Source organism: Heliconius melpomene, chromosome 6 (genome assembly GCF_056956725.1).
Source record: "Heliconius melpomene rosina isolate 202511_hmr_F chromosome 6, ASM5695672v1, whole genome shotgun sequence".
In the NCBI taxonomy this organism is placed as follows: domain Eukaryota; kingdom Metazoa; phylum Arthropoda; class Insecta; order Lepidoptera; family Nymphalidae; genus Heliconius; species Heliconius melpomene.
The window spans coordinates 12,450,187-12,477,663 of record NC_140394.1 but is presented as its reverse complement, the minus strand read 5'-3'; the positions used below and the strand labels follow the sequence as shown (position 1 = coordinate 12,477,663).

The following is a 27,477-nucleotide window of genomic DNA, read 5'->3' as shown; positions in this document are numbered from 1 at the left end:
CTGGTAACGAGGTAGGAGAGGAGCGCGACATTAGAGTTCCGCTACTAAACACGCATTGCCTCAGAATTTGGCGGAGGGTTCTCAATAAGAACAGCGTCGTAAGATCGCTGATCGCAGTAGTGTAACCGACACTGGGTTCTTAAAACCTGCAAACCTCAAAGTGTTCATTACTCTATTTTACTGTTAAGCCTATAAATAAATACATACGTGACTGGACCGAAATGATAGTCACCTATACATGCTTTCATAGTTTCTCATGTAAGAATATTTTTAACAGACTGAGTGTGAATCCTTCTTAAGGGTTGTTACAATGGTGAGAGGCGTGATTACACATCTAACTTAAGATGTTGTGTATTTTTTATTTATGCGTTTGGGTGTAATAAAAAAAACTCAAAAAATATTGAAAACACTTTATTTTCCCAACGTCACATTACCACTTACAATTTTGTCAGTCATGTCAGTATTCCCAGTGTGTTGCACAATCCTCACAGTGGGCTGTATGTTGTGCACCCGTCGTCTGTGCGTGTATAGAGAGGCGCGCTGTCTGAACGTCCGTCCACAGATAGCACAGGACAAGGGTCTCTCACCGCTGTGTATTAGTTCGTGTTCTAAGAGACATCTTTTGTCCTGTAAAAAATAAATTTTAATATGTAAACATATAATAATATTATAGAGGAAGAATTTGTTTGATCAAATATGCTCAGGAACTGAATGCTTTCAATTATATTTTTTCTTTGTGAAATATTTATCGAGAAAGACTATAGATTTTATTATTAATAGTTTAGATGTAGCCCGCTGCACCTGCGTCAGAATTCCTTCCGTACTTATAATGTGTGTAGCGATACTTGTAAGTTCGAGTCCCATTTGGGAGATGAATTATTTAATACTTTCATTTTCTTCGTGCTAATAATAAGACAAAACGGCGCGTCGACTTCCGCCACTCAAAACACAATCTCTCTGAAATTGTGTGGTGCGTTGGAAACAATGTCTTAGCACTAGGTTCGGATTGCTTACCATGCAGCATACTGCATCCCTAATATAGCATGAGGGATACAGCGTGAAGCTAAAAAAAATCTCACCCGAAACACTTTCCCGCAAGTCTGACATATTTTATCTTTCGCATTTTCTTTAATACCTTGATGCGCTCTTTTTACGTGACGCGCTATGCCACGACGAGTTGCTATTGCCTAAAAAAATTTAACTTCTTTAAGTTGGATTCGAACCTATGACGTATTAAAATTATAAAAAATTGAGTAGATCAATGTTTTAAAATTCATTAAAAATTATATATTCTTTTCTTAGCCTTACGTTGAATCCCGCACATATCATGGTAGGCAGAGGGAACCTGGGAACCGTTCCCCACTTTCCGCCTTATTCTGAAAGGCATTGCGTGCTGAGTGGCGGAATTCAACGCCGCGCAATATTGTACATCATTAATACACGTATAAGTATATATGCTTTATAAAAATGATTGTTCTGTTCTGTTCTTTCTATTATGGCGTTCCGAGCGTACCAGTAAAAATGATTGTAAGTCAGAATTATGTCTGACGTCTATCTGTGTTATATGTTTTTCACTATAAATTTTAATAAAAATGAAAATAAAAATCATCAATATTTAATTACGACTATTGTTTTTGATTCTGAAAGTTAATCATTGAATAACATTTTTGTGACAATTTATAAGTTTTACGATTCATTGTTCTTGGGTTTAATAAAATGAAGCTCTAAATTGTCAATTATAAAGTAATATTATGATTAAAATTTTATTTTATGTTACAAAGTCATAATTTATTTTTGATTTTATATGATTATTTTAATCACTTACTTTATCACAAATAGGACATTTGTGTTGTGTTTTTCCCATATGTTGGTAATTCACATGATCTCTTAACTCCCCTTTAGACCGATACGCTTTTTGACACATTGTACATTTAAATCTGAAAAAATATGCATTAAGCTCAGGATAGGTAGAAGGAATTACATTCTCGGTTCCCAACTTTCTGTTGGAATTTAAGATGTCGAGTGTTGAGTGTGATTAGAGCCAGCTTTGTAAATAAAAACAATACATTCACGTGAGTGGTAATCGAATTCACAACCAGCGCGTATACATTTAGTTACTGTTCAATACCGACTCGATGGCCTCACAAAATGTATGTTCAATGTTTTTATTTGGTTAAATATATATTTTTTTATATTATTATGTTGAGTGTACTCATATGTACAATATTAAGTACAAGTGAAAGAACGTGTTATCTTAATACTATGTTATTCTCAAAATTTTACTCTGAAAAAAACCGTAAGCAAAAAAATTACTCACTTTAAAACATCCACAGTAGTATGATTTGATGTATATTTTAAATGATTTCTATATGACTCTTGCGATACAAAAGTTTTATCACATTTCAGACACTCCACTCTCTGTCTCTCTGTGTGTACTCGAGCGTGGGCTTTGGTTAGATCACAACGGACCATTTTCCCACAAGTGGGACACTGCTCACGGTTTAGTGGGACTGAGTGGATTCTAGAACAGAGTTTTTTTTGTATGGATAAATCATTTCTTTATTGATTTTGTAATAGGTTTTTATATTTTATTATGTAGAAATGGCACAAGCGAGCAACTGAGAACGCGACTGGTTGTGGATTTGACTCCAACTTGAAATATTTAATATTTTCATTTTTATGTCAGGTTAGTCGTGGCGCAGGCGCACAAAATGTAACTGTAAAATCGACTAATTGTGGGTTCGATTTTCACAACCAATCGAGGAAGCGATGAATATTTATTTATATTTATGTTTTCATTTCTTCCTCTACTCATCAGGCCTCCAGAAATCGGCGGAAAGTGGAGAATGGCGTGTCTCAACACTAGGCTGCATCTGCCCACCCGGCTGTGTGGGTGATACAGCGTGAAGCTGATTTATTTCAATTTTATTGCTCTAGTAACGAGGCAAAGTGCTGAGTTGATACTCAACATACAATGTCTCCAGAATTCGGCGGCAAGTGATGAACGAAAGTGTGTTAGTGGAAACAGAGTGTCTTAACACTAGGGTCCCTCTGCCTACTGCTATGTGCGGGATACAGAATGAAGTAAAAAAAAACTAATAGTATAGAGCAAATATCAAGAAACTAACCTCTCATGACTTTTCAAATGATGTTTAAACGCAAAAGTTTTACCACAGATGGAACATGGTGTGCCCGAGCTGTGATTTATTTTCATGTGCTTGTATTTTTGACTTTTATTCCTATAAAAAAATAGAAAAAGTATTTTTACTATTTTTGATCGCAGCATTTGGCGCTCTGTTCTCTCTGACTACCCCGCGAGGGATACAGCTTGAAGTTAAATTAATTATTTTTACGCTGTATATCTGCATATAGCGGGGTAGGCAGAGAGGAATTAGTGATAAGACTGTCTATTCCCCATGCACCGCTCAATTTTCGAGACATTGCATGCTGAGTGGCGGGATTAAATGCCGCGCTTAGTCTTGTTACCAGAACGAGGAAATGAAAATTAGTTATTGCCTCGAGTGGGAATCGAACCTACAAATGTCGTATCAGCCTTCTTTTAAAGAATTCCTAAATTTTGTTTAAGGTATTATCCAACTACAACTAGAAAGTAATGGCAGGGCGGAATAAAATGATTTATCTATGGGGTATGATAAGAAAAGTTTGAGTTTTTTTTTACCTTCACACTGTATCCCGCATATATCAGGATAAGTAGAGGGAACCTGGGAACCCAGTGTTAAGACACTCTGCTCCCATTAGGCACTTCCATTCCCTACCTTAAGCGAAATTCTGGAGGGATTGTGTGTTGAGTGGCGGAACTAAAGGTCACACTCTGAGATGAGGACCTCTTTTATCTTTGTATCTTTAAAGAAAAAGTAATGTTATATAGAACTCACGTAAAACATTTATTACATTCAGTACACACAAAACTCAATTGTGTTTTCTTTTTGTTTATTGGTATTTTTTTATTGCCTACAATTATTTCAGAAGTTACCTGGAATTATAAAAATATTTCATCATATAAAGGATATAATTTTAGACTTTAAATATGTCATGATAAGAAATGCATGGGCACAAGAATGTACTGTAAATGCGACGACTGTGGGTTTGATTACCACTCAATGCTACTAACACACAATGTTAAGTTTTATCTTATCTGATCAAGGAAATGGAAATAACTCAATCTCTTAAATTGGGATCGCACCAACAACCACCAATTCAATATGAATCCTTCAAGTTTGTTTGTTAATCTAGCTTATAAATTACTTCATAGAAAAAAAAACTATACTTTATTTTCTTTTATCTGTTCCATATTTTCATTAAATTTATTTGACAGTTCATTTTTAGAACTAAATTTATAATCTGTGCTGTTTATTTTTGATCCACTTGCTTTACTTCTTATTTTATTTACTTCTAATTCCTTTTTATTATATACTATTTTATTATTAGTTTCTTTATTTATTATTATATTATCGAAAACATTATTTTGATTAAATTTTGTATGTGTATCCTTTTTTCTTTTCACTTTTATTTTATTTTTAAAGAAATTTGTAAAATTTTTTTCTTCATTTTTACTTGTTAATTCACATAAAGGAATATCTGAATCAATCTCTGACTTTATATCTTCAATGACTAAATCTTGACCGCAATCTATAAAATATGTTAAAGTTTCATAATTTTCTGTATATTGTTTATTATAGTCTATTTGGTGGTAATAATTTAATTGTGACATGGATTTTACTTCACATACATCCTGTAAGAGACCATATGATAAATATTATAAGAAATAAGAATATAATTTAATTACATGATTTTGTTTCTAATTTTTATGCCATATGGCGCACATAGCAGAGGGAGCCTGGGAACCTTGTATTAAGACACTCCATTTCTTGTCACACAACACTTCTGTTTCCCACCTTCGGCCGAATTCTGGAGCCATTGCATTTTGAGTGGCAGAACTCAATACCGCTCTGTCTCCTTACCAGAGTTAAAAAATTAAAATACTTCATTTCTTTGAGTGTGCATGCTCTTGCGCCATGACTGAAATAATATAAAAACAAAAGAAATTACTTACATCAATTTTTCCATCTATTATATCAGTCAGTTGTTTATGAGCTTTGGCAGCTTGATTTCTAAATTTATGTAATTTCTGCATTATCATTTCACATTCCCAACATATGAGAAGATGAGTGGCAGTTCTGTTGAAAATAACCTGAAATATAATATATAGAAATTAAATAAAAACAAAAAAACTTCACTTGACACCTTGAAAATTTTAGACTAGAAAACTTATGGCAAAAGTCAACACTGCACTTGTCTTACTACAGCGAGGAAATGATAATAGAGGTAGACCTTCCATTGTATTCGAATTCTATTTTTTTTACAAAAAGATGTAACTGTTTAGTTATTCCATAGGAACCCTAAATTTAAATTATTTTTCTCTATAGATAAAGCCAAGGACACATTTACATATTACAAAGTAACAATAATAATTTTTTAAATTGAATTTATAGGTCTATAGATTCATTACAGAACAAAATGTAAAAAATATTTTTACTTACATCATAAGCATCAGATTCATAAGAAAGAAGGAAATACAAATTATTTACACCATTATTTATTTTAGATAATTGTGATAATTTTCTGTCAACACTTAGACATGTACAACATATTGTTTTTAATATTTTTCTTGCATTTTCATCCATTTTGTTGTTATTCAATTATTTCAATTAACGGTTTCATTGTAATAAATATATAAAGTTATGTTATTTTTATTCATTTTATTTAGATAAGCACTAATTACTTTCCTATACCTAAAATATAAGTAATTTAAGCAATAATAATTAAAATAACATGAGGTTTTAAATAACATCAATTATCTATCATTAAAGAGAGAAATAATTCATTTCGAATTCAATTGTTTTTCTTTAATTTTCTAATAAAATAACAAATGAAAAAAACACCTAACAGCAAGTGTTAACTGTCAATACAAATCAAACTTTCAAATTTCAAAGTGACGTATCACTGATATGATATCGATTATTAAAAGTTATTAAACAAAATCGATTTCTCATATCCTTAGTAGTAATTTAGAATATTTTTTAATAGCTCATCATATATATCAGATCCCACGGCCCCCAGACCTACGTCATTTTAGCAAACCATAGCAAAGTTTTAAGGACTTTTAGTCTAATATGTACTTAAGACAGTATGCGTAGTAGTAACTCAGAAGTAGCGCCAAATACATAGGTAAATTCTAGAGGCATAGCATGTCGAGTGGTATGCTATGCCTCTAGAAGTAAAAATGAACCATCTATACCTAAAGAAGAAAATATTATTTATATCAGTTTTACTAACACAATTTTCCATATATAGACACAGACAGTATCATCGGACCACAACTTATTGCGATACAATAAAGTGAACTGAAGTGATTGAAGTCGGTTTTTCTTTTTGTTAAAAATTAATTTAGTTTACGATATTAAATGATGAATAGACTTTAAAAGGATGGTTCGTAAACGAATAGTGGTGGTTGTCCTATGTATAAGTTCACTTAATTAGGTATTATTTTTGCCCTAAGTAACATTTTGACACATTGACAAGCACATACATAAAAAATATTCGGGCGAATTGGGAACCTCTCCCTTTTTTGAAGTCAGTTGAAATTGAGACCATTTTTTTGAGGTTGGTTGAAAAGAAATACACCGATGGAGAATTTCACTTTTGACATCAATTTTAATAATGTTTTTCCGTGTAACTACTTATTACAGTATAATATCTTAATTTCGACTGGATCCCATAATCGGAACCTAACCAAACTTTCACCAAACTATCCTTGAAGTATATCCTTTCAAATAAAAAAAGAATAATTGGAATCGGTTAGCGATAGTCTGAAATAGACCAAAAAATGGAACTACACGTCAAAAAATAATTTCAGTCTACTAATTAAAGGAGAAACTCTCAATTTGTCGGAATCAGCTATTTTCTTAGGTGTAGCTATAGATTCCAAACTCCAGTGGAACGCTCATCTGGAAGCACTTGCGGATAAACTCAGCTCTGCCGCGTTTGCAATTAAAAAAGTAAGACAAATGACGGACGTTGACACTGCCCGACTAGTCTACTATAGCTATTTCCATAGTATTTTATCTTATGGAATGCTGCTATGGGGCAGTGCTTCAGACATAAATTCAATATTTATCCTCCAAAAAAGAGCCGTGAGATATATTTATAAACTAAGAGCGCGAGATTCTCTGCGAGATGTTTTCAAAGATGCAGCTATTATTACAGTTGCTTCCCAATTGATACTATAATATTCTCTTTGTCCGACAAAATATACATTGGCATAGTAAACATAGTGACAATCATACGATAGAAACGAGAAATAAAGATAAGATTGTTACTCCAAGTTTTCGCCTCCAAAAAGTTAATAAATCTTTTATGGGTCTGAGCATACGTGTATATAATAAAATTCCACAGTGTATTCTAGATTTGCCACTTCCAAAATTTAAAATATCAGTAAAAAAAATTCTTACAAGTAAAGCTTATTACACTGTTCAAGAATAATTAGAGGACAAACATGTATAGAATTAATGTCTATTGAATGTAATGCAGGATAGCTGCCAACTAATGTAATAGATTGTACCATTGATTTTGAAAAGAGCAACTGTTGAGTTTCTTGCCGGCTCTTTTCAGCAGAACTGCCTTCCGAACCGGTGGTAGCTTTTTGTTCATATGTTCATTCGACGATTCAAAAGTGCTTATTATAAGTTTATTTGAATAAAGAATATTTTGAATTTGAATTTGAATTTGAAAAGTTATGAGGTAAAAAACATTAAAAAAAACAGTCGAATTGATAACCTCCTTTTCTTACAGAAGTCGGTTAAAAATAATTATACATAGCATAATATGACACAGCCTCTGACCGTGAGTAGCACACACTACTGTGGGTTACATCAAAATGATGAATTGTATTCCTCGATAAATGGATCGCTAAACACGAAAAAAATTTTTTCCTATTTGTAACCAATAGTTCCTGATATAAGTTGTTAAAAAAATACCAGTAAGCAAATACTCAGGAGCCATAAAAATATTTTTAAAAAGTTTTGATAAAACTCGTAGATATATGTTTAATGTGTATGCCTATTATCAGATGGTTATTAAAATATGAAAATTGATTTGTATATTCTACTCTGAAAGATCCATTTGCATAGCTGATTATTGGTTAATAAAGGTTGATTTAATATTTGTTTTACACTTTGAATAATATAAAAATGTACACCATGAAAAAACAAAGAATGGACAGCGGCCTTACACTCTAAGCCGACGTTATCTATATATATAAAATCGAAAGGTCACTCACTCATCACGAAATCTCAGAAACTACATGTGCTAGCTTTCGACCCCAAAAACATCTAAGGGGTTGTTTTTGGGGTCGAAAGTTTATATGAAACTTCGTCTTATTATCGAACCAGTTTTACGTCGTCTTATGTCCAGTTGTGGGCGCTATGATAGTGTATTGTGCTTTAGGATAATGAAGTGGTATTACTGAACCTCTTTTGGAAATATCTTTACAATCGATGCAATTGATTGAAACAATCGCTCAAGATACTGAAAACGAATTGATAATAATGAAGAGGTATGTCTTCATTATCAGAGTTGTGCAAAATTTTAATATATTTATGTAAAACATTTATGGTGCATTTTTAATGTTTCATATCACAAAAGGAAGAAAACAGAATCCTTTCAAAATCACGATGAATGCTGAATGAAGCTGCGCCATAAATAATGATAAAAATGTTATATACATAATATCATTATATTAAAATTATATAGGAAAAATACCTTTTTTAATTTAATTATTGATTGACTAATTATAGCGACCTTCTCTCACAATTGATTCGAATTTAAATTCTAGTTCAAGTTCGTTCGTGCGAACAATTCCTCATTACAACGAGATATCAGCATAACTACCCTGGTGCACGTCAAGGCCCTGTAGGACTTGGCCGCCAGGCAAGGTGCCTTCTTTTGATGATTTTCTGGTGTATATCATACATTTGTATGTTTTTATGCCTTTTTACACTTTTTCTTCGTTATGTTGATGTAAATCATTAATTTCAGTTTTCAGCACTAAAAAATCATCCATATTCTAGAGCTAATTTTATTAGGAAATTTATAAACAAAATCCTTAATACTTTAGGGATTTTCGAGTTCTGAACCAACTTCAGAATTGTGCTTGAGAAATACATGAGGTTTTAATAATACGTCGAATAAAGTTAACTAACATAAGTATAAACACCTATTCAGAATGAAATGAATTAATAAATGTTTACTTCTCGTATTTTTTTCCTTTATTTCTATTGTAAGATCTTACTTGGTCATATACAGTATATAAATACCCTGAAATCTTTTAACTGTGTTTTATTAGAAGCCTAATTTCTGTGCTCTAAGGAACTGTCAACCTGAATATCTGATATTAATTTCAGATTGAAACCTCAACGGAATCTCACATACAATGGTCTTGACAGAAAGGCAGACTGACGGGAGGACAGTCACGTGTGCATTTTTACACTTTGTCCCCTGCGCCATCACTGGCCCCTAAATGTTAACAAATTATAATTCATTTTCCCGAGTGGGAACTGAACCCACATCTGTTGGTAGATGGTAAGTACACATAAACGTTCACGGCAAGCGCAATTTTCCTTGTGTAAACATCGATCCTAAATCTTGAATCTTCTTATCATCATCATCTTTTTATAATCATACAAATTGAAAACTAAAGATTCAGTTAATTCAATAAAACAGTTGTATAAAATAACTAAATAAGTACTTTAAATTGACATAACTTTTTTATTTATGAACCGATTGTAATAATCCTATATGTTAATGGAAGCTTGCCAGAATGCAATAATGAAGACCGTGTTTTAATCGGTAAAGCCAATTCTGAGATTAGCGATAACAAACGCACAAACAAACATACATAAATTTTATAAATTTATAAAATATTTTTTCAAATATTTTCTAAGTACAGTCTACCATATTAATCCAATGTTTTTACTTTCTTTTTTCAATTTTGTAAAATAAAAAAAAAAAACAAAGTAAATTAAAAAATAAATTAAGAACATTCAAAATTTACAATATTGTATGAAATTTCAAAGAGAAAAAATATATGAGCAATACTAGAAAAAAAAATCAAAGTTATTATCTTTAGTTAGAAATTATAAAATACTAGCGGCCCATTCTCGGTTTCATCCGCGTGAACTATGTTATTATTAATTTCTGTCTCCATGGCTACGTCCTAGTGACGTCTATGCAAAATTTGAGATTCCTAGCATTTGTAGTAACGAAGTTTCATACAAACTTTCGACCCCAAAAACAACCCCTTAGAAGTCGAATATTGCAAATTCCCGTCTTAGCTAGCACCTACGTCCTATAAATAACTCCTATGCAAAATTTGAGATTCCTAGCTCATGTAGTTTCTGAGATTTCGTGATGAATGAGTGACCTTTCGATTTTATATATATAGATTTAAAACGTTAAACGTTATTGTTAGTAAGCAATTTTATTCGAACTGTACAGAAACATACTTATCATAGATAGTCTAGGGTCTTAATGGGAAGGAGTGTCTATTAATGCATTAGCATTAACTAGGTTCCCAGGTTCCCTATGCCTACCCTGCCACGTGCCGCATACGACGTTAACTTAAAAAATTAAAAAGTAGAATTACGGAACTCAGCTTTGCCTCGACACCAAAGTTGTTTTGATACATAACTGAGCACACTTAAATAATATTTTATGAAGAACCAATAAAAAAATATATATTGTTTGACGTAGAAAAAATAATAAAAATAACAACTAAAATATATTTTTTAATTTTTAGTTTTTAAAAATTATTATTAAGGTAAAACTAAAATTTATAAAATGAGAAAATAATGTTAAGGCACGGAACCCTAAGACATAATTATGTTGTATTATTTGTGTTTTTCTTTAAATTATTCTTCACAGAAATAGCAGTTTGAAATGTCGTGTCAAATGGATAGTTTTCAAGGAGTTATTAGAGGACATGACGAAAGAAGAACTGTGCAATCAATCTATAGGCAGGTAAGGCGTACTTATTAACTTATATCCTTCTCAGTGTATGGAGAATATAAACAGGAAAGGCAAAGGCTACCTAGTGTTAAGATATTAGAGTACCATCACCAAAAACCACCAGCACCAGCCAATATCGGAATATTGTGAGTTGATCGAAGGAATTCCAAACTGCGCTTTGTCTTATTATCGGAGCGAGCAAATAAAAATAATTCATTTCCAAAATGTAAATTGTCGCGTTAAATGTTAGAAGTCGCCTCTGCGCCAGTTCTACCATTCAGATTTAAACAGTGAGCTCGCTGAGTTGCATACGAACTATTTAGAAATAGTGGCTCAGGATCTCAGCGGGATCCACTGAATGATATTGTGGGTACATTTGACCGGTGCAGCAGTGAAAAGTGAACCGGATTTCAGAGCGTGAAATTCAGTTGAAAGAACCTCAATTTTTTTTCATGATTTTAGCAAAAAGAAAGCCATGAATCGAAGAAAACCTCATGTTTATGTGATGAACTGGTGATTGTAATGCACAACAATTACTCAAATCACTAATAATAGACCTGAGGAAGGATGACTCATGTGTTACCCAAAATATAAAAGTTTATACACATAGTAAATTAAATAAAATTATTAAATTAAATAAATTTATAAAAAAGAGTAATAAAATGCTAAATTAAAAATTTTCTGCCAAAAAACTTATAACACTAAGAAATTATAATTAAAAATTAATTAATAAGCTTTAGTGTTATAATAATAAACTAAATCAAAGCAGGTATATATATATAATCGGGACACACTTCGACTGCAGAGTGAAATAAAAAACTGACATAGCTCCCTCAGAGCATTAAGTGAGAAGTCAACAGTTCCTCACAAAATCTAATTAGAGTACATATTCAAGCCGCGAATGACTTAGTGGACTTGTGCATTAATAATGAAGAAAGATTAGAATCTTTGACAAATAACGGAGTCCATTGAGTCAAATGTCACTCAAACGATATGCAATTCTGAGGTTGTGGGTGACTTGGCCATGCACACTATATTGAACAAAATTCGTCTCGCTCCTCTCCAAGCAATATTATTGTAATTTCAGATAAATTAGGTCAAGGCTTTTACCAGTTTAATATTAACAAAATAATGTTCATGAATGTAAATGAGCGTAGTACTATTGTACTATTACATGGAAAGAGTTTGTCAGTGAGGAGACAAGTTGTGGTTCTCAGTAGCGTAGCTAGGGTATTTGCTGCCCGGTGCGACTTAGGGGACTTGATGCCCCTTTCCTTTGAATGAGTTGATTTGTGGACTTGTGCAATTATAATGTAGAAAGATTTGAATGTTTGACAAATAAACATAGCTGTGATTGTGCTGTTACGGAGTCCACTGAGTCAAGTGTCACTCAAACGATATGCAACTCTGAGGTTGTGAGTGACTCGGCCATGCCATAGTCCTATTGTACTATTACATGGAAAAAGTTTATCAGTGAGGAGACAAGATGTGGTAAAGAATATAGAAAACTTGCTTAAATTACATAGTAAAAGTAAATGTAAATTTATTATATGCTCTTTTCCATATTCTTCTTGCCTTAGATAGACTAAATAGGTATATTTATAATTTAAATATCTATACTAATATAATAAAGCGGAAGAGTTTGTTTGTTTGTTTGTTTGTTTGTTTGAACGCTAAGATCTCTGGATCTACTGGTCCGATTTACTATGTTTTTGTTTTGTATGAAAGCTGCATTCTTCAGAAGTGCTATAGACTATATAACATTACATAACACATATATACTAATATATTAAAATACATTCTAATTTGACATGCAATTTATTCTGCCATCTTAATAACAACCGTCGCGTCGCTACGCAACCGTTACGTTTACGTTACGTTTTGACATTCATCCTTATGAAAATAAATATAATAGTCGCTTTTAGCATTATATCTAGATTGAAATTATAGTTTACTGTATAACATTCTAATAAATAATTTAGGAGATGTCACTGATTCGCAATGACTTACCCTTCGGGCGGTATAGTATGAGTATGACCGACGCGAAAATATTCTTATAGTTCAAGCAGGCGTAGCCGCGTCCGGGTCCACTAGTGATATATATAAATCGACTCAACGTCATAGTGACGAGTTCTTTTATTTAGATTTAAATAAGTTTATTTATAACAATTGTAAGTTGACAGAAGATACATTATATCTGCCATTATATTTTTAAAGACAAATTGCTCCCAAAAGTAGCATATAATCTTAAGCATTGTTATACATTGTATAACAAAAGAAATAATTTGTATAAATAATGTTCCTTTAAAAAATAATAATAACTTAATAAGTTCCAGTTTAAACTAGACAACAAGACAACGCCTAGGCCGTTTAATAGTTACATAACTGCACCTCGACGTTGTGGGTTTGATTCCCACTCGAGGAAATGAAATATTTATTTACGTTTACATTTTCATCTCTTCGCTCTGGTGTCGAGCAAAGCGCGGCGTTGAGTTCCACCACTGGAACTGAAGAGAAAAATGGATGGATAACCCATCCGTTCGTCCCGTGTTATACTATAGTTCATCCGTTCGTTATATCGTTTGTTATAATGGGCGAAAATAATAAAAAATTACTAACATTTCAGATATTTATATGCAGCACAGTATGGCTTCAATTTTTCCTAGCAGGCTTATGCTTTGGACTCCCCACAGTGATGGTCCCACAGTTGAGGAAAGATAATTCATATTATTTAGACGACGAGTTGAGCTCTTGGATTTGTAAGTGTAATCTTTATAAGCCAACAATCTAATTACATTATATGCGATACAGATGTGGTACAGTGTGTCAATGGTCGTGGGATCGATTACCTCATTCGGCGGAATAATAATATTTGAAAGTCGGATAGAAAATGAAAAAAAGAGTGTCTTTATATTTTGTTTGTATCTGCATATAGGAACTATATTTGAAATAAAAAACGTGATGGTGTAACAGTAAAAAGCACGTGTTAATGCCTATCAATTTGCATGGATGTTAAAGCTACAGATTTGTTATTCCTCTATTTAAGAATATTAAATGTCAGATCATAAGTAAGCAGAAGCCAGGATCGATCGCTGTGGAGATCCTGGGAGAGACCTATGTCTAACAATGGGCGTCGAAAGGCTGATTTGAACACTTTATATCTACCTCACTAGAAATGTAGTGTCTCAAGGTTAGGTTTTCGTATATGTATGTATTTTCAGATGCCGGCCCTTTTTTTTCTGGAATACCATGGGTGGCGTTACCATATTTCTCTGAACGCGTCGGTAGAAAAATTCCACAAATGATAGCGTCCATCAATTGTATTTCAGTTTTTGGCTGCTTGTGTCTTACTTCTTCAACATATGTCATACTCGCAGCAGAACTACTAGAAGGGTAAGCTACTCGTATAATACAACTAATTAATTATGATTGTTTGCTTGGACTTTAAAATGTGACATGAAAAACCTAGATTTCCAATTGTATGGGAATTTCGAGGGATTATATCTCTTTTTACTCTGTTACATTCGCCTAACTACGAAAATGTACATACATTTTAATTTTATAGATCCAGTAGAGTGTTTTGTACTTGCAATAAAATAAATATACTGGCAAAGATAAAATATACTATAGAATTAAAAAAAAACCTGACAAGTACGAGTTAGGCTCGCCCATCGAGGGTTCCGTACTAAAATTAGAGGTCTCGAGCTTTTTCTGAAATTCAGCCCTTTCATCTGATACTTCACTTGAATTCGCAGCTTTAATGTTAATTTTTGCCTCCTTTGAAGACTATTATTTTAATTACAAATATTAATAGTTGTCAATTTTTTTTCTGAACAAGTACTATCTGTAGGTTTAAGGTTAACTGAAAGTAGCTTATTAATTTTGATTATCTGTATAGTGTCAAAATACGCGTTTTTTGCTATTTCATTTTATGTTTGTCTTCTAATGAAATAATGTTTCGTTTAATTTTTTCTTTTCTTCTTTCCGCCCTATGATCAATTTCAAATTGTCTTAAATTAACTTAACTAATGGCGTTTTATTTGACAACAATAATTTTATTATTTATTTTGTTTGAAAAAAAATTCATATTTGGGAAAAAAAAAATTAATTGTATTAGGCTTTTATAAAAAAAAATATGTAATAAAATATTAAAATGGTGGTTTTATTTAAAGTGGTCTGAAAAAAACACTCTGTACATTAATATACTGAATGTTGACATGCGAATGAGATTTTTTTTTTATAATTACAGATTTTTTCACAGCTGTAATGTAAGCATCGGGATCTTAATCTTGTCAGAATATTCAAGTCCTAAGTACCGTGGGATGTTCCTAACAATGTCTACAGCTGCTTTTTTTTGGGGTATTTGGACATCCGATGTTATAGGCACATTTTTCGCTTGGAGGAATATTGCTATTGTTGGCTTCTTCTGTTCACTTTATATGTTGACAGTATTTTTATGGCCAGAGTCGCCGATTTGGTTGGCAAGTAAGAAACGCGTTGAAGAAAGTAAAGAAGCCTTCAGATGGATCCATGGTGATACAGCGGAGGAAGAATTGCAAGCATTATGTAGTGAAAATGCTGCTGAATATTTTACAGCTCAAATGAAGTGGTATAAGATTATGCAATGCCCTCAATTTTATAAGCCGATGATATTGTCAATAGTTGCTGTATTACAATATCACTTTTCTGGGAAAATGATGTATAGCTTATATATTCTTGATATATTCAGAAAAACTGCAACCGAAAGAGTAGCGTATACAGCCATGTTGATATTGAATGGATTTTCAGTTCTAAGCATGTATTTTGGATGTTATTTAACAAATGTGTTGAAACGACGCACTCTGTATATGACTACATCAGTTGTAGCTATCTTATTTCTGTTTATAATATCGACTTATTTATTTTTGTGTAAATTAAATGTATTTAATCATAATAATTATTTAGTAATCTGCTTTCTTTTTGTTTATAATATATCAATTAGCTGCGGACCGATGATTCTATCGGGTACTATATCTGGTGAACTTATTTCAGCAAAATTTCAAACGATAAGCTATATTATATTATTTATAAGTGTTGCCATAACTCAAGGACTTCTATCCAAGTTAACTCTTAAGATTTTCGATACTTTAGGTATCCATGGGTCGTTTTGTATGTATGGTGTCATATGTAGTCTGTGTACATTGTATTTGTATAGATTTTTGCCTGAGACAAAAAATAAGAGTAAATGGGCTATTGAAGAGATGTTTAATGAGAAAAAAGATAATGAAAACTAATAAAAAATATTTACTGAATATATGTATTTTTATCCTCGAGCATCATTGCATAATTATTTATATATATTGTCAAATAAATCATTCGTATTAAGACCAGTACAGTGTCCAGACATGTTCTTTATAAGAAAATGCAATTCAGTATAAAAATCTAAACTTTTTCGACTTTACCTCAATAAGAGTTTTTAATTTTTTAAAACGTCTCTCATCTCTTTTTAAAAAAGGTATCTGGCTAAGCTTAGCTTGAATTTCAGAAAAAGCTCCAATAAAAGTCCAAAGGTCCAAAAGACCTCCAATATTTATACGGAATCCTCGGTGGGCGAGCCCGACTTGCGCTTATTTCTTTATTTTTAGGTCTAGGACCTTTTACGAAAATAATTACCTACTTAAAGTCGTAAATTATATTTTCCATTGAAATGTCATTTTATAGAACGGTTGGTTACAATTTAAAACAAACTGACTGTGATGGTTTTGGATTCATTTCGTTTATTTAAAAAAAAAATAAAAAGAACCCAAGCAAGCTCCATAAACCCCGTTCGATCGTTTTAATGATCAAAAATTTTTTGTGAATCAAACTCAAACAAACGCTGTCGTTAATGTTATAATATTATATTAGTATAGATTAAAAAAAACTGTACTGAATTGTTTTTTTAGCTTCAACGGTATCCTTCACGTAGCAGGTTAGGTAGAGGGAGCCTGGGAACCTAATATTAAGACATTCCGTTCCCATTATGATATTTTCGTTCCCCATTCCCCCCACCTCCTCTAAAATTTGGCATTGCGTCGCGAAATTCGACGCCAAACTTTGTCTAGTTTCCAGAGCGAAGAAATAAAAATATGAAATATTTCATTTCTACAAGTGGGAACCGAATCCACAACATGTGCGTTTACAGTTGCAGGCTTGTGTCCCATTAAATTATTTAAACAAAGTAAACTTATAAAAAACGCTGTCTAAGCAAAGCATTGCATATGTCCAAAGTGTATTAACACCACATTTTTTTCTGCCTGTCCTGCAATGTGGTATGCAACAAGAAGATAAATGATCGAGTCGAACTTGCATATTGAGGATTCCGTATCAATTTCAAGTTTGTATATCAAAAGCTTCGCATTGACATTTTGTACTTTCACAATTTATAAATGTTGACAAACTTAAGTTTGCGGACATTTGCAGTCATTTTGGTTGCAATTATATGTTTGTAATATTTTTTTTCCATGAAATATCTATAAGTGGATGTTTTTCTTTATTTGTACTGCAAGTTCTCAGTTCTTAACAAATGTCATAATACATCGACAATTTTAATTACGCGGCGAATTTAATAGAAAATGCAGTAAAAAGAACGCATTAAGACTCATTTCTTATGATTGCGTTGACTTTTTCTGTGCTCCAAGGGACCGCGGACCTAAATATTTGATATTAATTTTAGATTGATACATCCACGCTATCTTCAGACAAATGCTTTTGCCAGACAGATAGACAGACAAGAATGTAATCCTATAAGGGTTCCGTTTTTACGTTTTGAGGTATGGAACCCTAAAAACAAATTAATAGATTACAAGGCTGGTTTTAACTTAACCAGTTATCGCATCAATATCAATATTATTGACTATTATAGGATTTTTTTCCGTTTTATATTCATTTAGATACTATTCTTGTCCCTATTTATTAAAATAGCTTTAAGAGTATCTAGCTAAGTTTAAAAAGGACAGTCGTGTATAGTGCTCTTTAAAGTGTAGTACTTCAAAATGTTTGGAAATATAAAATGATTATTTTATATTTATTATGTAACATTTAAATATTAGTTGAAAGTAAAATTAGTAATGTAATAGTAATCTATACTTACTTGTATACTAATATTATAAATTAAAAGAGTTTGTTTAGTGGGACTCAATCTACTCAGGAACTGGTTCGGAAAAAAAAATATTTTTGTGTTATCCATTTATCAAGGAAGGTAGTATCTATATTCTTCTTCTACCTGGCATTAATCTATTGCCAGGGTCTGCCTTTCTACTCAACCTACTCCACTTTGCACGGTCTTTTGCGAGTAAAGTCGTATCTACCTTTTGCGAGTACTTAAACAGGATCTATATTGCATCATGATATAAAATTAAAATTAAATACATTAAATTAGCCTCACGCTGTATCTAGGACAGAGCGAACCTAGTGTTAAGACACTCCGTTCTCCACTTAGGAGAAGGCCGGGCAAAGTGGACACCTTAAGATATTTAAGGTTATAGCAGAAAAGGTATAGGGTATAAAAACAAAATAACTTGTACTAATCAGTCTTTATTAATTGCCCTTACAAATACTGTTATCAGTTAACCTAAATAATTAAAAATATATTAACTGGAAACAGAATTCAAGAAAGTCCGAAAGTATTCGCTTTGCCCGGACCCCTGGGTAAAGCGGATACAGTACTTGGGCAAAGTGAATACTCTCATGTTAATAACTCTGAAAACGAGAGTAACAAACTAAATAAACTTTTTTTTTAATAAACTGAAAAAAACATAACTTGAATTTAAATAATTAAAAAAATAAGATTGGCAGTTATCACAAATATACCCTTCCGTGCCATTGAATGCGGAACATTTTTCGTGACACCATTGTTGACAAATGTCACATCGAATCCAATTTTCAATGGGTCTATCATCTTCTTCAATATAAAATTCTCCGCAAAAATAGCATAAAATATCCTTAAATTCTTTAATTTGCTTTGGCTGTTTAGCTTTTCGCGGGCGTAGCCGCCTCCGGGCCCACTAGTATCTTATAAAACAAAGTCGCTTTTCGTGTCTGTCTGTTGTTTCTAACTCTTCTTCTTCTAAACCACCCAACGGATTTTCATGCGGTTTTCACCATTAGGTCTAGTATTTTTCGTAGAAGGTTTATATATAGTTTATTATTTGTACATTCTTATGTAAATTAACATAAATACGATAAATGTGTATAAAGTCCTACCCGTTGAGACACTTTCGCGCATGTGCTGCTTTAATGGTAAGTACTACATAAAAAAAATGTACTAGAGTATTGTTCCTCTTAATAAGATCTACAAAAAAGTTCGCGACGGCATATTCGTATTTTTTAAGAATAACGTGTAGTGACCATTTTTCTGTCTAAAAATAATAATTTCAATATATTTTTTATTGTGAGTCATATTTTTCCATAATGGTATTAATCCTTATCCTTTAAAATACTTTATTAATTTTTTACGCTAAACGAAAATAAAATTTGCTTTTTACACTATTTCGAAATTGCGAATAGTTTTACAGAAAAACGCATTTAATTGTTGACACATCCCGCCGTTGCCACATCAGCTGTATGTTACTCAAGTTTCACTTATTCCTTACTCTCAGCATATAAATAAATACATTAGTTACGTTGGCTATTTAATGTAAAACTGTCTTTTACTGTTTTTCATTTTAATAAGTACTTTAGAAGTTGTTACAATATCAAAAAATCCTTGCTGCGAAACGGCTCGCCACTCGCCAAGCGTCCGCCGCGCCCGCCGCGCCCGCCTGCCTTACACGCATCGGTGGTTCAGTGGTAGAATGCTCGCCTGCCACGCGGGCGGCCCCGTTTTAATTTTACGTTTAATAATTGTATTATAATAATAATAAATAAGTAAAAATTGAGGAAAAAACAATCATATTATTCCCTTGTCTCTGTTTTGGCTTAGATATTTTGAGTTATTTGTGAAGACGCAGATTGCTGTTTTAATTTTTAGTTAGAACTTGACATACAGGATGATAGATTAATAAACCAACTCAGACGAGTAGTAGAGGTGATCATTTCCAACCATTTTATTGCTATACAGCATGGTTTGAAATTTTACCGTTTTAATAGTTATTCAAAATCTATAGAAATATCAAATTATTATACATACATACTTATAGAATAGAACGTGAGAGAATTTTATTAAATTCACACCTATTTGGTATACAACACTAAACAAAACAAATGTTAAGTTAACAAGACTAACTAATACAACACAAATATTTATCATAGGTCTGTCTACCTTGCTATGTGCAGGATATTTACCTTCAAACAATCCCTCAATAAGAATGGAAGATTGATTGGATTAGCATTGCGTGTAATCACGCCAATTACTACGATAGTAGCAGCATTTACATAATATTTTTTCCTGAAATATTTTATCGCTTTTTTTCCGCAATAGTTATTTTCTCATTCATAGTATGTATAAGTAACCTTCTGTTCGCGGCTATGTCCATGCTGATTTGATTTCCCCAACAAATGTTTTTTCACTTAATAGGTATGTACAACACACTTAAGGCCAGTCGTGGCGCAGGGGAACAAGCGTGTGACTGTGAACGCGACTGGTTGTTGGTTCGATTTTCACTCGAACAAATGAAATATATAATATTTTTATATATGTAACAATATATATCACAAACAAATAAATAACTGACTGTCTTTTTGTTTTCTGTTTATCCGGGGTAATCCGATTTTTCTGGGACTTTCTTTAATGATAGAGTGAGTTGTGGCGCTCCACAACATACACTCCGACATATAGGTTAGTTAGGTTAGCGTGTGCGTACTTACCGCCCACCTAAATTTAAAAATTAAATAAAATTCCAAACGGTTTAAATGACGATATATTAAATGTACAAATAATCAACCAATTATCCCTGAATACACTTTACATTAAAGCGGGCGAAACCGATCGGGAGCCTAGTTTATAAATAAAATCGATATTAGCATTTTACGAAACTAAAAATAACTTTATTCTGTTATATATTAAGTAATATTAAATTATTAATAAATGTGAGGTAGAATGTAAAACAATTGTAAAACTAGTTATGAGAAATAAAAGTCAGTCTTGGTCGTGAGCTAGTTGTTTTACTACATATTCTAGTGATGTGTTTGCGCAAGCCGGTCGTGTTTATAAAACATAAAACCAAAAATAAAAATAAAATATTCCTTACTTAGGTGTTAATTAGGCTATTACTAGTACTCAATTAACGAAAATTTATATAGAAATATATTCATAGGTACATAATAAGGATAAAATTTCGATAACATTTCACAAAAATGGATTATTTTCCCATTAAATTGATTAAAAAATAATTTTCTAATTACTAGTCAATATAGTTCTTTTAAATATTGAGCGTTAAGCGCGATAAGTTTAATATTATAGTTATGTAGGTTTAGTATAATACGTTAGAAAGTGATCGAAGTACTTTATAGAAAAAAAAAGAAAAAATATAGTTGTTTTTAATTATAAAGCTTGATTTAATTTTTTTTTGTGCGAAGGTATTTTTTTAATATTTAGAAAATGGACACACAGTATAAAGAGGTTCAAACTGAGGAAGACGGGATTAATGAAGACAAACCATCAAGGAAGTCTAGAAGTATTTTGAAACAAGTATGTATTTTTTTATTTTACTTTACTATTTATCTCGCTTGTACAGGGTGACAGTAGGGACCTATTCATATCGCAATCAATTTTGGAGATATTGCATGTTGAGTAGCGGAACTTAACGCCGCACTTTGTGGGACAGTATATGCATAATTTTTAACATGTTTTAAAGTATTATTCCACACTAGGATAGATAATTTTGAACGTAGCATTATTTAAGCGGTTTCTAAGATAAAGCAATTTACTATCCTAAGTATGTAGATACGTATGTTATATTTCTTTTGGCTTTACTTAAGGTTAAAGCCTCAAGCCTTCATCCTCCTCCATCCATGGAGATCAATCTAGATTATCTTAAAAGCAGTGGCGTAGCTAGGGTATTTGCTGCCCGGTGCGGCTTAGGGGACTTGGTGCCCCTTAAAATGGTCTAAGGTCTAAAAACAAAGAAAAAACAAAGTGATCGTCGACTTTGATGCCCCTTTTCCTTTTGATGCCCGGTGCGACTGCACCGCTCGCACTCCCCTAGCTACGCCACTGCTTAAAAGATCCTTTTTCTATTTGTTTTATCGTGAGAAACCTTGTGACCTTTTTCCGGGTACCCCTTCCCATTAAGACACTTTCGTTCTGTGGATAACAGACAGTTTAATGTTAATATACTCGGATTTACTCTTTCCAAATTTTTCCTAATGCCTAATTTTCGAGTGATGTACTAGACTATAAAATGAATATAATTTAATATAATTCCTGAGATTCACACCAAAAACCTTTGCCGATAAACATGGACGCTTTCTCATAATAAACTTACTTATCACTACTAAAAACATAATAAAATAAAGAAAAACTAATACTAGTTTTTTTTAAGTTTCACTCTCTATCTCGAATATAGCAAGGTCCTGTGATAACTTCCTCTTTTTGAAACATATTTTTGAAACCTTTTTCTCTTTTTTCTAGATTTTAATATGCAGTTCAATCTGGATTCAATTCTTCCTAGCGGGCCTTTGTTCTGGAGCACCCACTATCATAATACCCCAGATGAATAAAGAAGCGAACGCGACTATTATCGATGACAACTTGACTTCTTGGATATGTGAGTACTGGTGACCCAAACGCGGCTTCACCCGCTTAGACTTATTATTATACGAGTATTATAGCCAAATTATACAAATTCTTCAGATAAGTAGCCTATATAGTTTTTGCGTAGAACTCTTAGAAGTGTAACAAAAATCCAAGCTTCCAAATATTCAAATTTATAATACTTATAAAAATATATAAATATTGAATAATAAGATTGTATTAAAAATCTTGTTTAAATATAGAAGTAATCTGCATAAAATAAAGCGAAATAAAAAGTTATTATTGAGTCGTTAATCCGTAGAGCGCAGTCTAGATTATCTATACTAATATTATATATCTGAAGAGTTTATTTAGTTGAACCCAGAAACTACTAGTTCGAATTGAAAAAAATATTTTAGTTTTTTCATGTATATGTACAACAATATTACGTTAATCGTTTCAATGTAACCAACTGTACCTGCGGTCAGAGCTCCCTGCGGTACGTACATCTTCATGCCCAGCACAACTCTTACTTATTTTCAACGGACTGTGCAGACAAAGTCAAAGTCAAAAGCTAGTATATTAATATAAAAAACCCCACGACGATCACGTGACGACGTCAACACGTGATCGAGATCCAACTGGCATTTGATCATTAAAATTTATCAAGTAAATTATAATATCGAGTATTTAAATCTATCGCTTCATAAATAATCACTACTTTACAAAGTTACTAATAGAATAATGAACCCTAAGTTGTATAACTGAAGTGGTATAGAATAGGACGTCAAGTTTTTTTAATAAAATCAGCTTCCCGCTGTATCCCGCACACAGCAGGGTAGGCAGAGGGGGGCTTAGTGTTAAAACACTGCGTTTCCCTATTTCCACCGTATTGTGGAGGCAAGAAGAGGGGGAGAAGAAGGAGCTAAGAAATGGAAATATAAATTTAAATAAATAAATATTAGGTTCCCTCTGCCTTCTCTGCTATATGTGAGATACGGTGTAAAGATAAAAAAATACAATTATTTTTATTTATTCCACAGTTTCAACACAAACAATAAGCAACATGCCGTGGGTCATCATTGTGCCGCTCTTCACAAAACGATTTGGGCGGAAAATACCTCAAATTTTGACATCTATCGATTGTATATTAATATTTGCTGGACTATACTTCAGTACTTCACCATATCATATTATTTTGGCAGAGTTGGCGCAAGGGTTTGTCTTTTTTTTTTCAATTTAGTTCCGTTCCGTCGTGGCGCTGGCCTCATAAGTGTGAGAGAATTCGGCTGAAAGTGGGGAACGAAATGTCTTAATGGAAATAGAGTGTCTTAACAGTAGGTTCCTAGGTTTCTTTTGTCTACTCTGCTATGCGCGGGATAAAGTGTGAAGCTAAAATTAAGACACTTCCGTTCTCCTTTGTCTGTTAAAAGACCGTTTAAAATATATAAGTTGTACAAGGGAAGAAATGGTAATGTCTTATTTTAATAGATATTTCTTTAAGCTTCACGCTTTTTCATTCGCACCCCCTGGGTATCGAACCCACAACTATAGCCTATAGAAACTGATTCATCATTTTACGGCTATATATTATACAGATAAAATATTGTAATAAAATATTTTAAATCGTTTGGTTCACACATTAAAATTAACATATTGATTTTTCGTATAAATTTAAATATAAATTGTTTCGTAGTTTGAACCCGTGTCTTTATGTAATTGATTTTTAATGTTAAACAGTATAAATTAATAACTTATTTTTATATAAATATATATAAAAGATAAGGAAAGATCATTCAGTAAATATATACTTTAAAGCGGTGCACAAGCGTGCTACTTTGAACCCGAGTGTTGTGGGCTCGATTCCCACTCAGAGGAATACAATTTCCATGTCCGCGCTCGCTACCAGAGAATCAACTAGTAATATTATGAAATACAAAATATCGTTTTTATTTTTAGGTACTTAAATGCGACCAACATATCTATTGCAATTCTCATCATAACCGAGTATACAACACCAAAATTCCGTGGGATGTTCCTGACTGCATCAGCAGCTGCTTTCTTTTGGGGCATGTGGATATCTAACGTTATTGGGACATTCTTTAATTGGAGATGTATAGCAGTGTTTGGATTTTTCTGCTCCCTTTACACCTTGACCGTATTCCTGTGGCCAGAGTCACCATATTGGTTGGCGAGCAAAGGACGATTTGAAGAATGCAAAGTAGCGTTTAGAGAGATTCATGGAAACTCCGCTGAAAATGAATTGCAGCAATTAATTTCAGCGAATGAAGAACATATTAAATTAGAAAAATCAGAAGTCAAGATGGGTTTATTCGACATAATACGGTGCGCAGAGTTCTATAAGCCTATGATCCTGGCGGTGATGGCAGTATTCCAATACCAGTTCTCTGGAAAAATGATCTGTACTTTATATATTTTAGATATATTTAAAAATATAACAACGTCCGAATACATGGCGTATATGGCCATGTTGATTTTGAACGGTGTCACAGTAATTAGTATGTACGTTGGTTCGTATCTATCAAAGGTCTTGAAGCGAAGAACCTTATATATGTCGTCGTCGTTCATAGGTGTAGCATTCTTGTTTATAATATCTCTATACTTATATTTAGGTAAAACGAATGTCATCGAAGAGAAAAATTATATTTTGATACTATTGTTAACTGCTTATACTATAGCAATCAGTTGTGGGCCAATGATCTTGTCCATGTCTATATACGGTGAACTATTTTCAACGAGGTTCCAATCAGGTAGCTACATAATAATATCTGTAGTTATCTCCTTATCTTATTCTGTTTTATACAAACTGACACCAAAATTTTTTTCTGATTTCGGTATTCATGGGTCATTTTTACTTTATGGTATAATCTGTGGACTATGTACGCTGTATTTATACATATTTTTGCCAGAAACTAAGAACAAAACTCAATGGGAGATAGAAGAGTTTTTCAAAGATAAAGTGGCGCAGATAGATCCACTTATCTATCGTTAAATAGTTTGTCTTTACGGATCTTTAATGGATGGAGATATTAATTTGATTTGAATTTCAAGGATCTCTGTCTTTATATTGTGTTCAAAGTGTTTAAACGATTTCAAGAAGGAATATATACGTCATTTTTAAACCGGTGCCAACCAAAGGCAAAAGTTATAATAACTAAATTTATAAAGAACTAATCCTCACCTGCACCTTGAACTTGCGTGGACTTTAGAATGTAAAGTAGAAAGTCTCATATTTCTCCTCCTTCTTCTCTCTTAATCTCACTGAGGAAGAGATGTATTAACAAAGTAAAAAAATTAGCATTCCATAAATTCATACGTGTGCCCATCACGTAGCATAGACAAAAATCGCGCGCGGCGGTGATCACTTGCCATCAGGTGACCCATACACTGGTTTCCCTTGCCTTTTCCATAAAAAAAAATAAAAATAGAGAGAAGCCGGGACCAAAACCTAAAATTTATTATTGTATTAAGCTTACAATTTTAAAGCGATTTTTAAATTTACAAGCCTATTTTTCTTATAAATATGTATAAAAATATATAAGAACACTATTGTTAAGTAACTAAACTAACTCTATAATGTTCTATTCGAACTTTGATCTAAGACTGTATTCATTGCAAAATTAGTGTGGTTACAATATATTATACTAGCGGACGCGCGCAGCTTCGCTTACTTATTTTGGGGGTGAATTCTAATAAACCATAAAACATGTGTTCAATGAAATACTTTTAAGAGTCTGAATTTCAAATTTTATAAATATCGGTGCCGATTTATTTTTTTTCCCATACAAACTTTCAACCCCTATTTCACCCCTTTAGGGTTAAAATTTTTCAAAATCCCTTCTTAGTGGATGTCCAGATGACGAAAGTAAACATCTGTCCAAATTTAACGTTTCTACGCACAGCGGTTACGGCTGTGCGCGCGTCTTACCTCAGTCAGTGAGGACAAGTCCTTTTATATATATAGATAATATATATTGTGACCTATATTCATTTTGATTAAAGTGTCATAGTTATTAATTTTAATTAAAAATGTTAATTATTTGTATAAAATATTGTTTTACATAGTGTAAGTAAATAGTTGGTGAAAATATGTAATCAAAAAAATATAAAAGTCCTAAACAAATATATATATTTTTTATTTTGTCTTAAAAAACTATGAAAGCTTATTCGCGTGTAAGATGTACAGAAATTAGGTGCGCCACAGACTTTGGTCGCCCGTGGCTTACTTGTTTTTGGTTTTTCAATGGGAACAGAGTACCTTAACATTAGGTCCCCAGGGTCCCTCTGCCTACCCTGCCGGTTACGGGATACAGCGTGAAGCTAAATAAATACCTGTGTGTACTATTATTTATATTTACTGTCTATTTAATATATATCTAAATTATCATTTAATATACATATATATATCAAAAATATTCTAATTTATGTATCACGTCATATACATAAATACGATACATAATATTATTTAATAGAATTTATATATTTTATAGTAAGTATTCGTATTTAATTTATGATAGCGGTCGCTGCCGTCATGCTTGCCACTCTATGTGCTTTCTATATGTTTCATTGTTTTCTGTAGTATTACTTTCCAAATTTGTATTTATCGTGTTTTATATATATATATACATATATGTTTGTAACTGTGACGGAATTTACTACTTGTATTTAAACTATATATG

General features: G+C 32.4%; 3 protein-coding genes across 10 annotated transcripts; 2 read left to right on the top strand and 1 right to left on the bottom strand.

Moving 5' to 3' along the window:
• Positions 1–396: 396 nt before the first annotated feature.
• On the bottom strand, positions 397–26,375 carry LOC146538575 (uncharacterized). Of its 5 annotated transcripts, none has more exons than XM_085186291.1 (10): positions 25,980–26,375; positions 5,562–5,813; positions 5,075–5,212; positions 4,289–4,753; positions 3,897–3,994; positions 3,129–3,239; positions 2,318–2,521; positions 1,826–1,937; positions 1,015–1,187; positions 397–627 (listed from the first exon to the last, which is right to left on the bottom strand). In XM_085186291.1, the coding sequence occupies exons 2-10, from the start codon at positions 5,703–5,705 to the stop codon at positions 609–611; spliced, it is 1,464 nt and encodes a 487-aa protein (XP_085042417.1). In that variant the 5' UTR covers positions 5,706–5,813; positions 25,980–26,375; the 3' UTR covers positions 397–608. The 5 variants fall into 5 exon arrangements, with proteins under 5 accessions (XP_085042417.1, XP_085042414.1, XP_085042415.1 ...); XM_085186288.1 differs by having other exon boundaries at positions 1,080–1,187; positions 25,980–26,363; XM_085186289.1 differs by lacking the exon at positions 1,015–1,187 and having other exon boundaries at positions 25,980–26,372.
• LOC146538577 (facilitated trehalose transporter Tret1-like) lies at positions 10,933–16,372 on the top strand. Its single transcript, XM_085186299.1, has 4 exons — positions 10,933–11,097; positions 13,712–13,844; positions 14,307–14,478; positions 15,335–16,372. The coding sequence occupies exons 1-4, from the start codon at positions 11,017–11,019 to the stop codon at positions 16,356–16,358; spliced, it is 1,410 nt and encodes a 469-aa protein (XP_085042425.1). The 5' UTR covers positions 10,933–11,016; the 3' UTR covers positions 16,359–16,372.
• LOC146538576 (uncharacterized) lies at positions 21,151–26,225 on the top strand. 4 transcript variants are annotated; one of them, XM_085186293.1, is made up of 5 exons: positions 21,151–21,297; positions 21,622–21,733; positions 22,676–22,811; positions 23,821–23,995; positions 24,737–26,225. In XM_085186293.1, exons 2-5 carry the CDS (start codon positions 21,644–21,646, stop codon positions 25,788–25,790), a joined length of 1,455 nt encoding a protein of 484 aa, XP_085042419.1. In that variant the 5' UTR covers positions 21,151–21,297; positions 21,622–21,643; the 3' UTR covers positions 25,791–26,225. The 4 variants fall into 4 exon arrangements, with proteins under 4 accessions (XP_085042419.1, XP_085042421.1, XP_085042420.1 ...); XM_085186295.1 differs by having other exon boundaries at positions 21,173–21,359; positions 21,641–21,733; XM_085186294.1 differs by having other exon boundaries at positions 21,173–21,359.
• Positions 26,376–27,477: the final 1,102 nt, after the last annotated feature.

Coding starts and splice junctions, on each gene's coding strand:
- LOC146538577 (XM_085186299.1), top strand. CDS start 11,017: ATGTCGTGTCAAATGGATAGTTTTCAAGGAGTTATTAGAGGACATGAC. Junction 13,845..14,306: donor CGAGTTGAGCTCTTGGATTT/GTAAGTGTAATC, acceptor ATGTATTTTCAG/ATGCCGGCCCTTTTTTTTCT. Junction 14,479..15,334: donor GCAGCAGAACTACTAGAAGG/GTAAGCTACTCG, acceptor TTATAATTACAG/ATTTTTTCACAGCTGTAATG.
- LOC146538575 (XM_085186288.1), bottom strand. CDS start 5,705: ATGGATGAAAATGCAAGAAAAATATTAAAAACAATATGTTGTACATGT. Junction 5,213..5,561: donor ATGAATCTGATGCTTATGAT/GTAAGTAAAAAT, acceptor ATTATATTTCAG/GTTATTTTCAACAGAACTGC. Junction 628..1,079: donor CTTGCGGGAAAGTGTTTCGG/GTGAGATTTTTT, acceptor TATTTTTTACAG/GACAAAAGATGTCTCTTAGA.
- LOC146538576 (XM_085186293.1), top strand. CDS start 21,644: ATGGACACACAGTATAAAGAGGTTCAAACTGAGGAAGACGGGATTAAT. Junction 22,812..23,820: donor CAACTTGACTTCTTGGATAT/GTGAGTACTGGT, acceptor TTTATTCCACAG/TTTCAACACAAACAATAAGC. Junction 23,996..24,736: donor TTGGCAGAGTTGGCGCAAGG/GTTTGTCTTTTT, acceptor TTTTATTTTTAG/GTACTTAAATGCGACCAACA.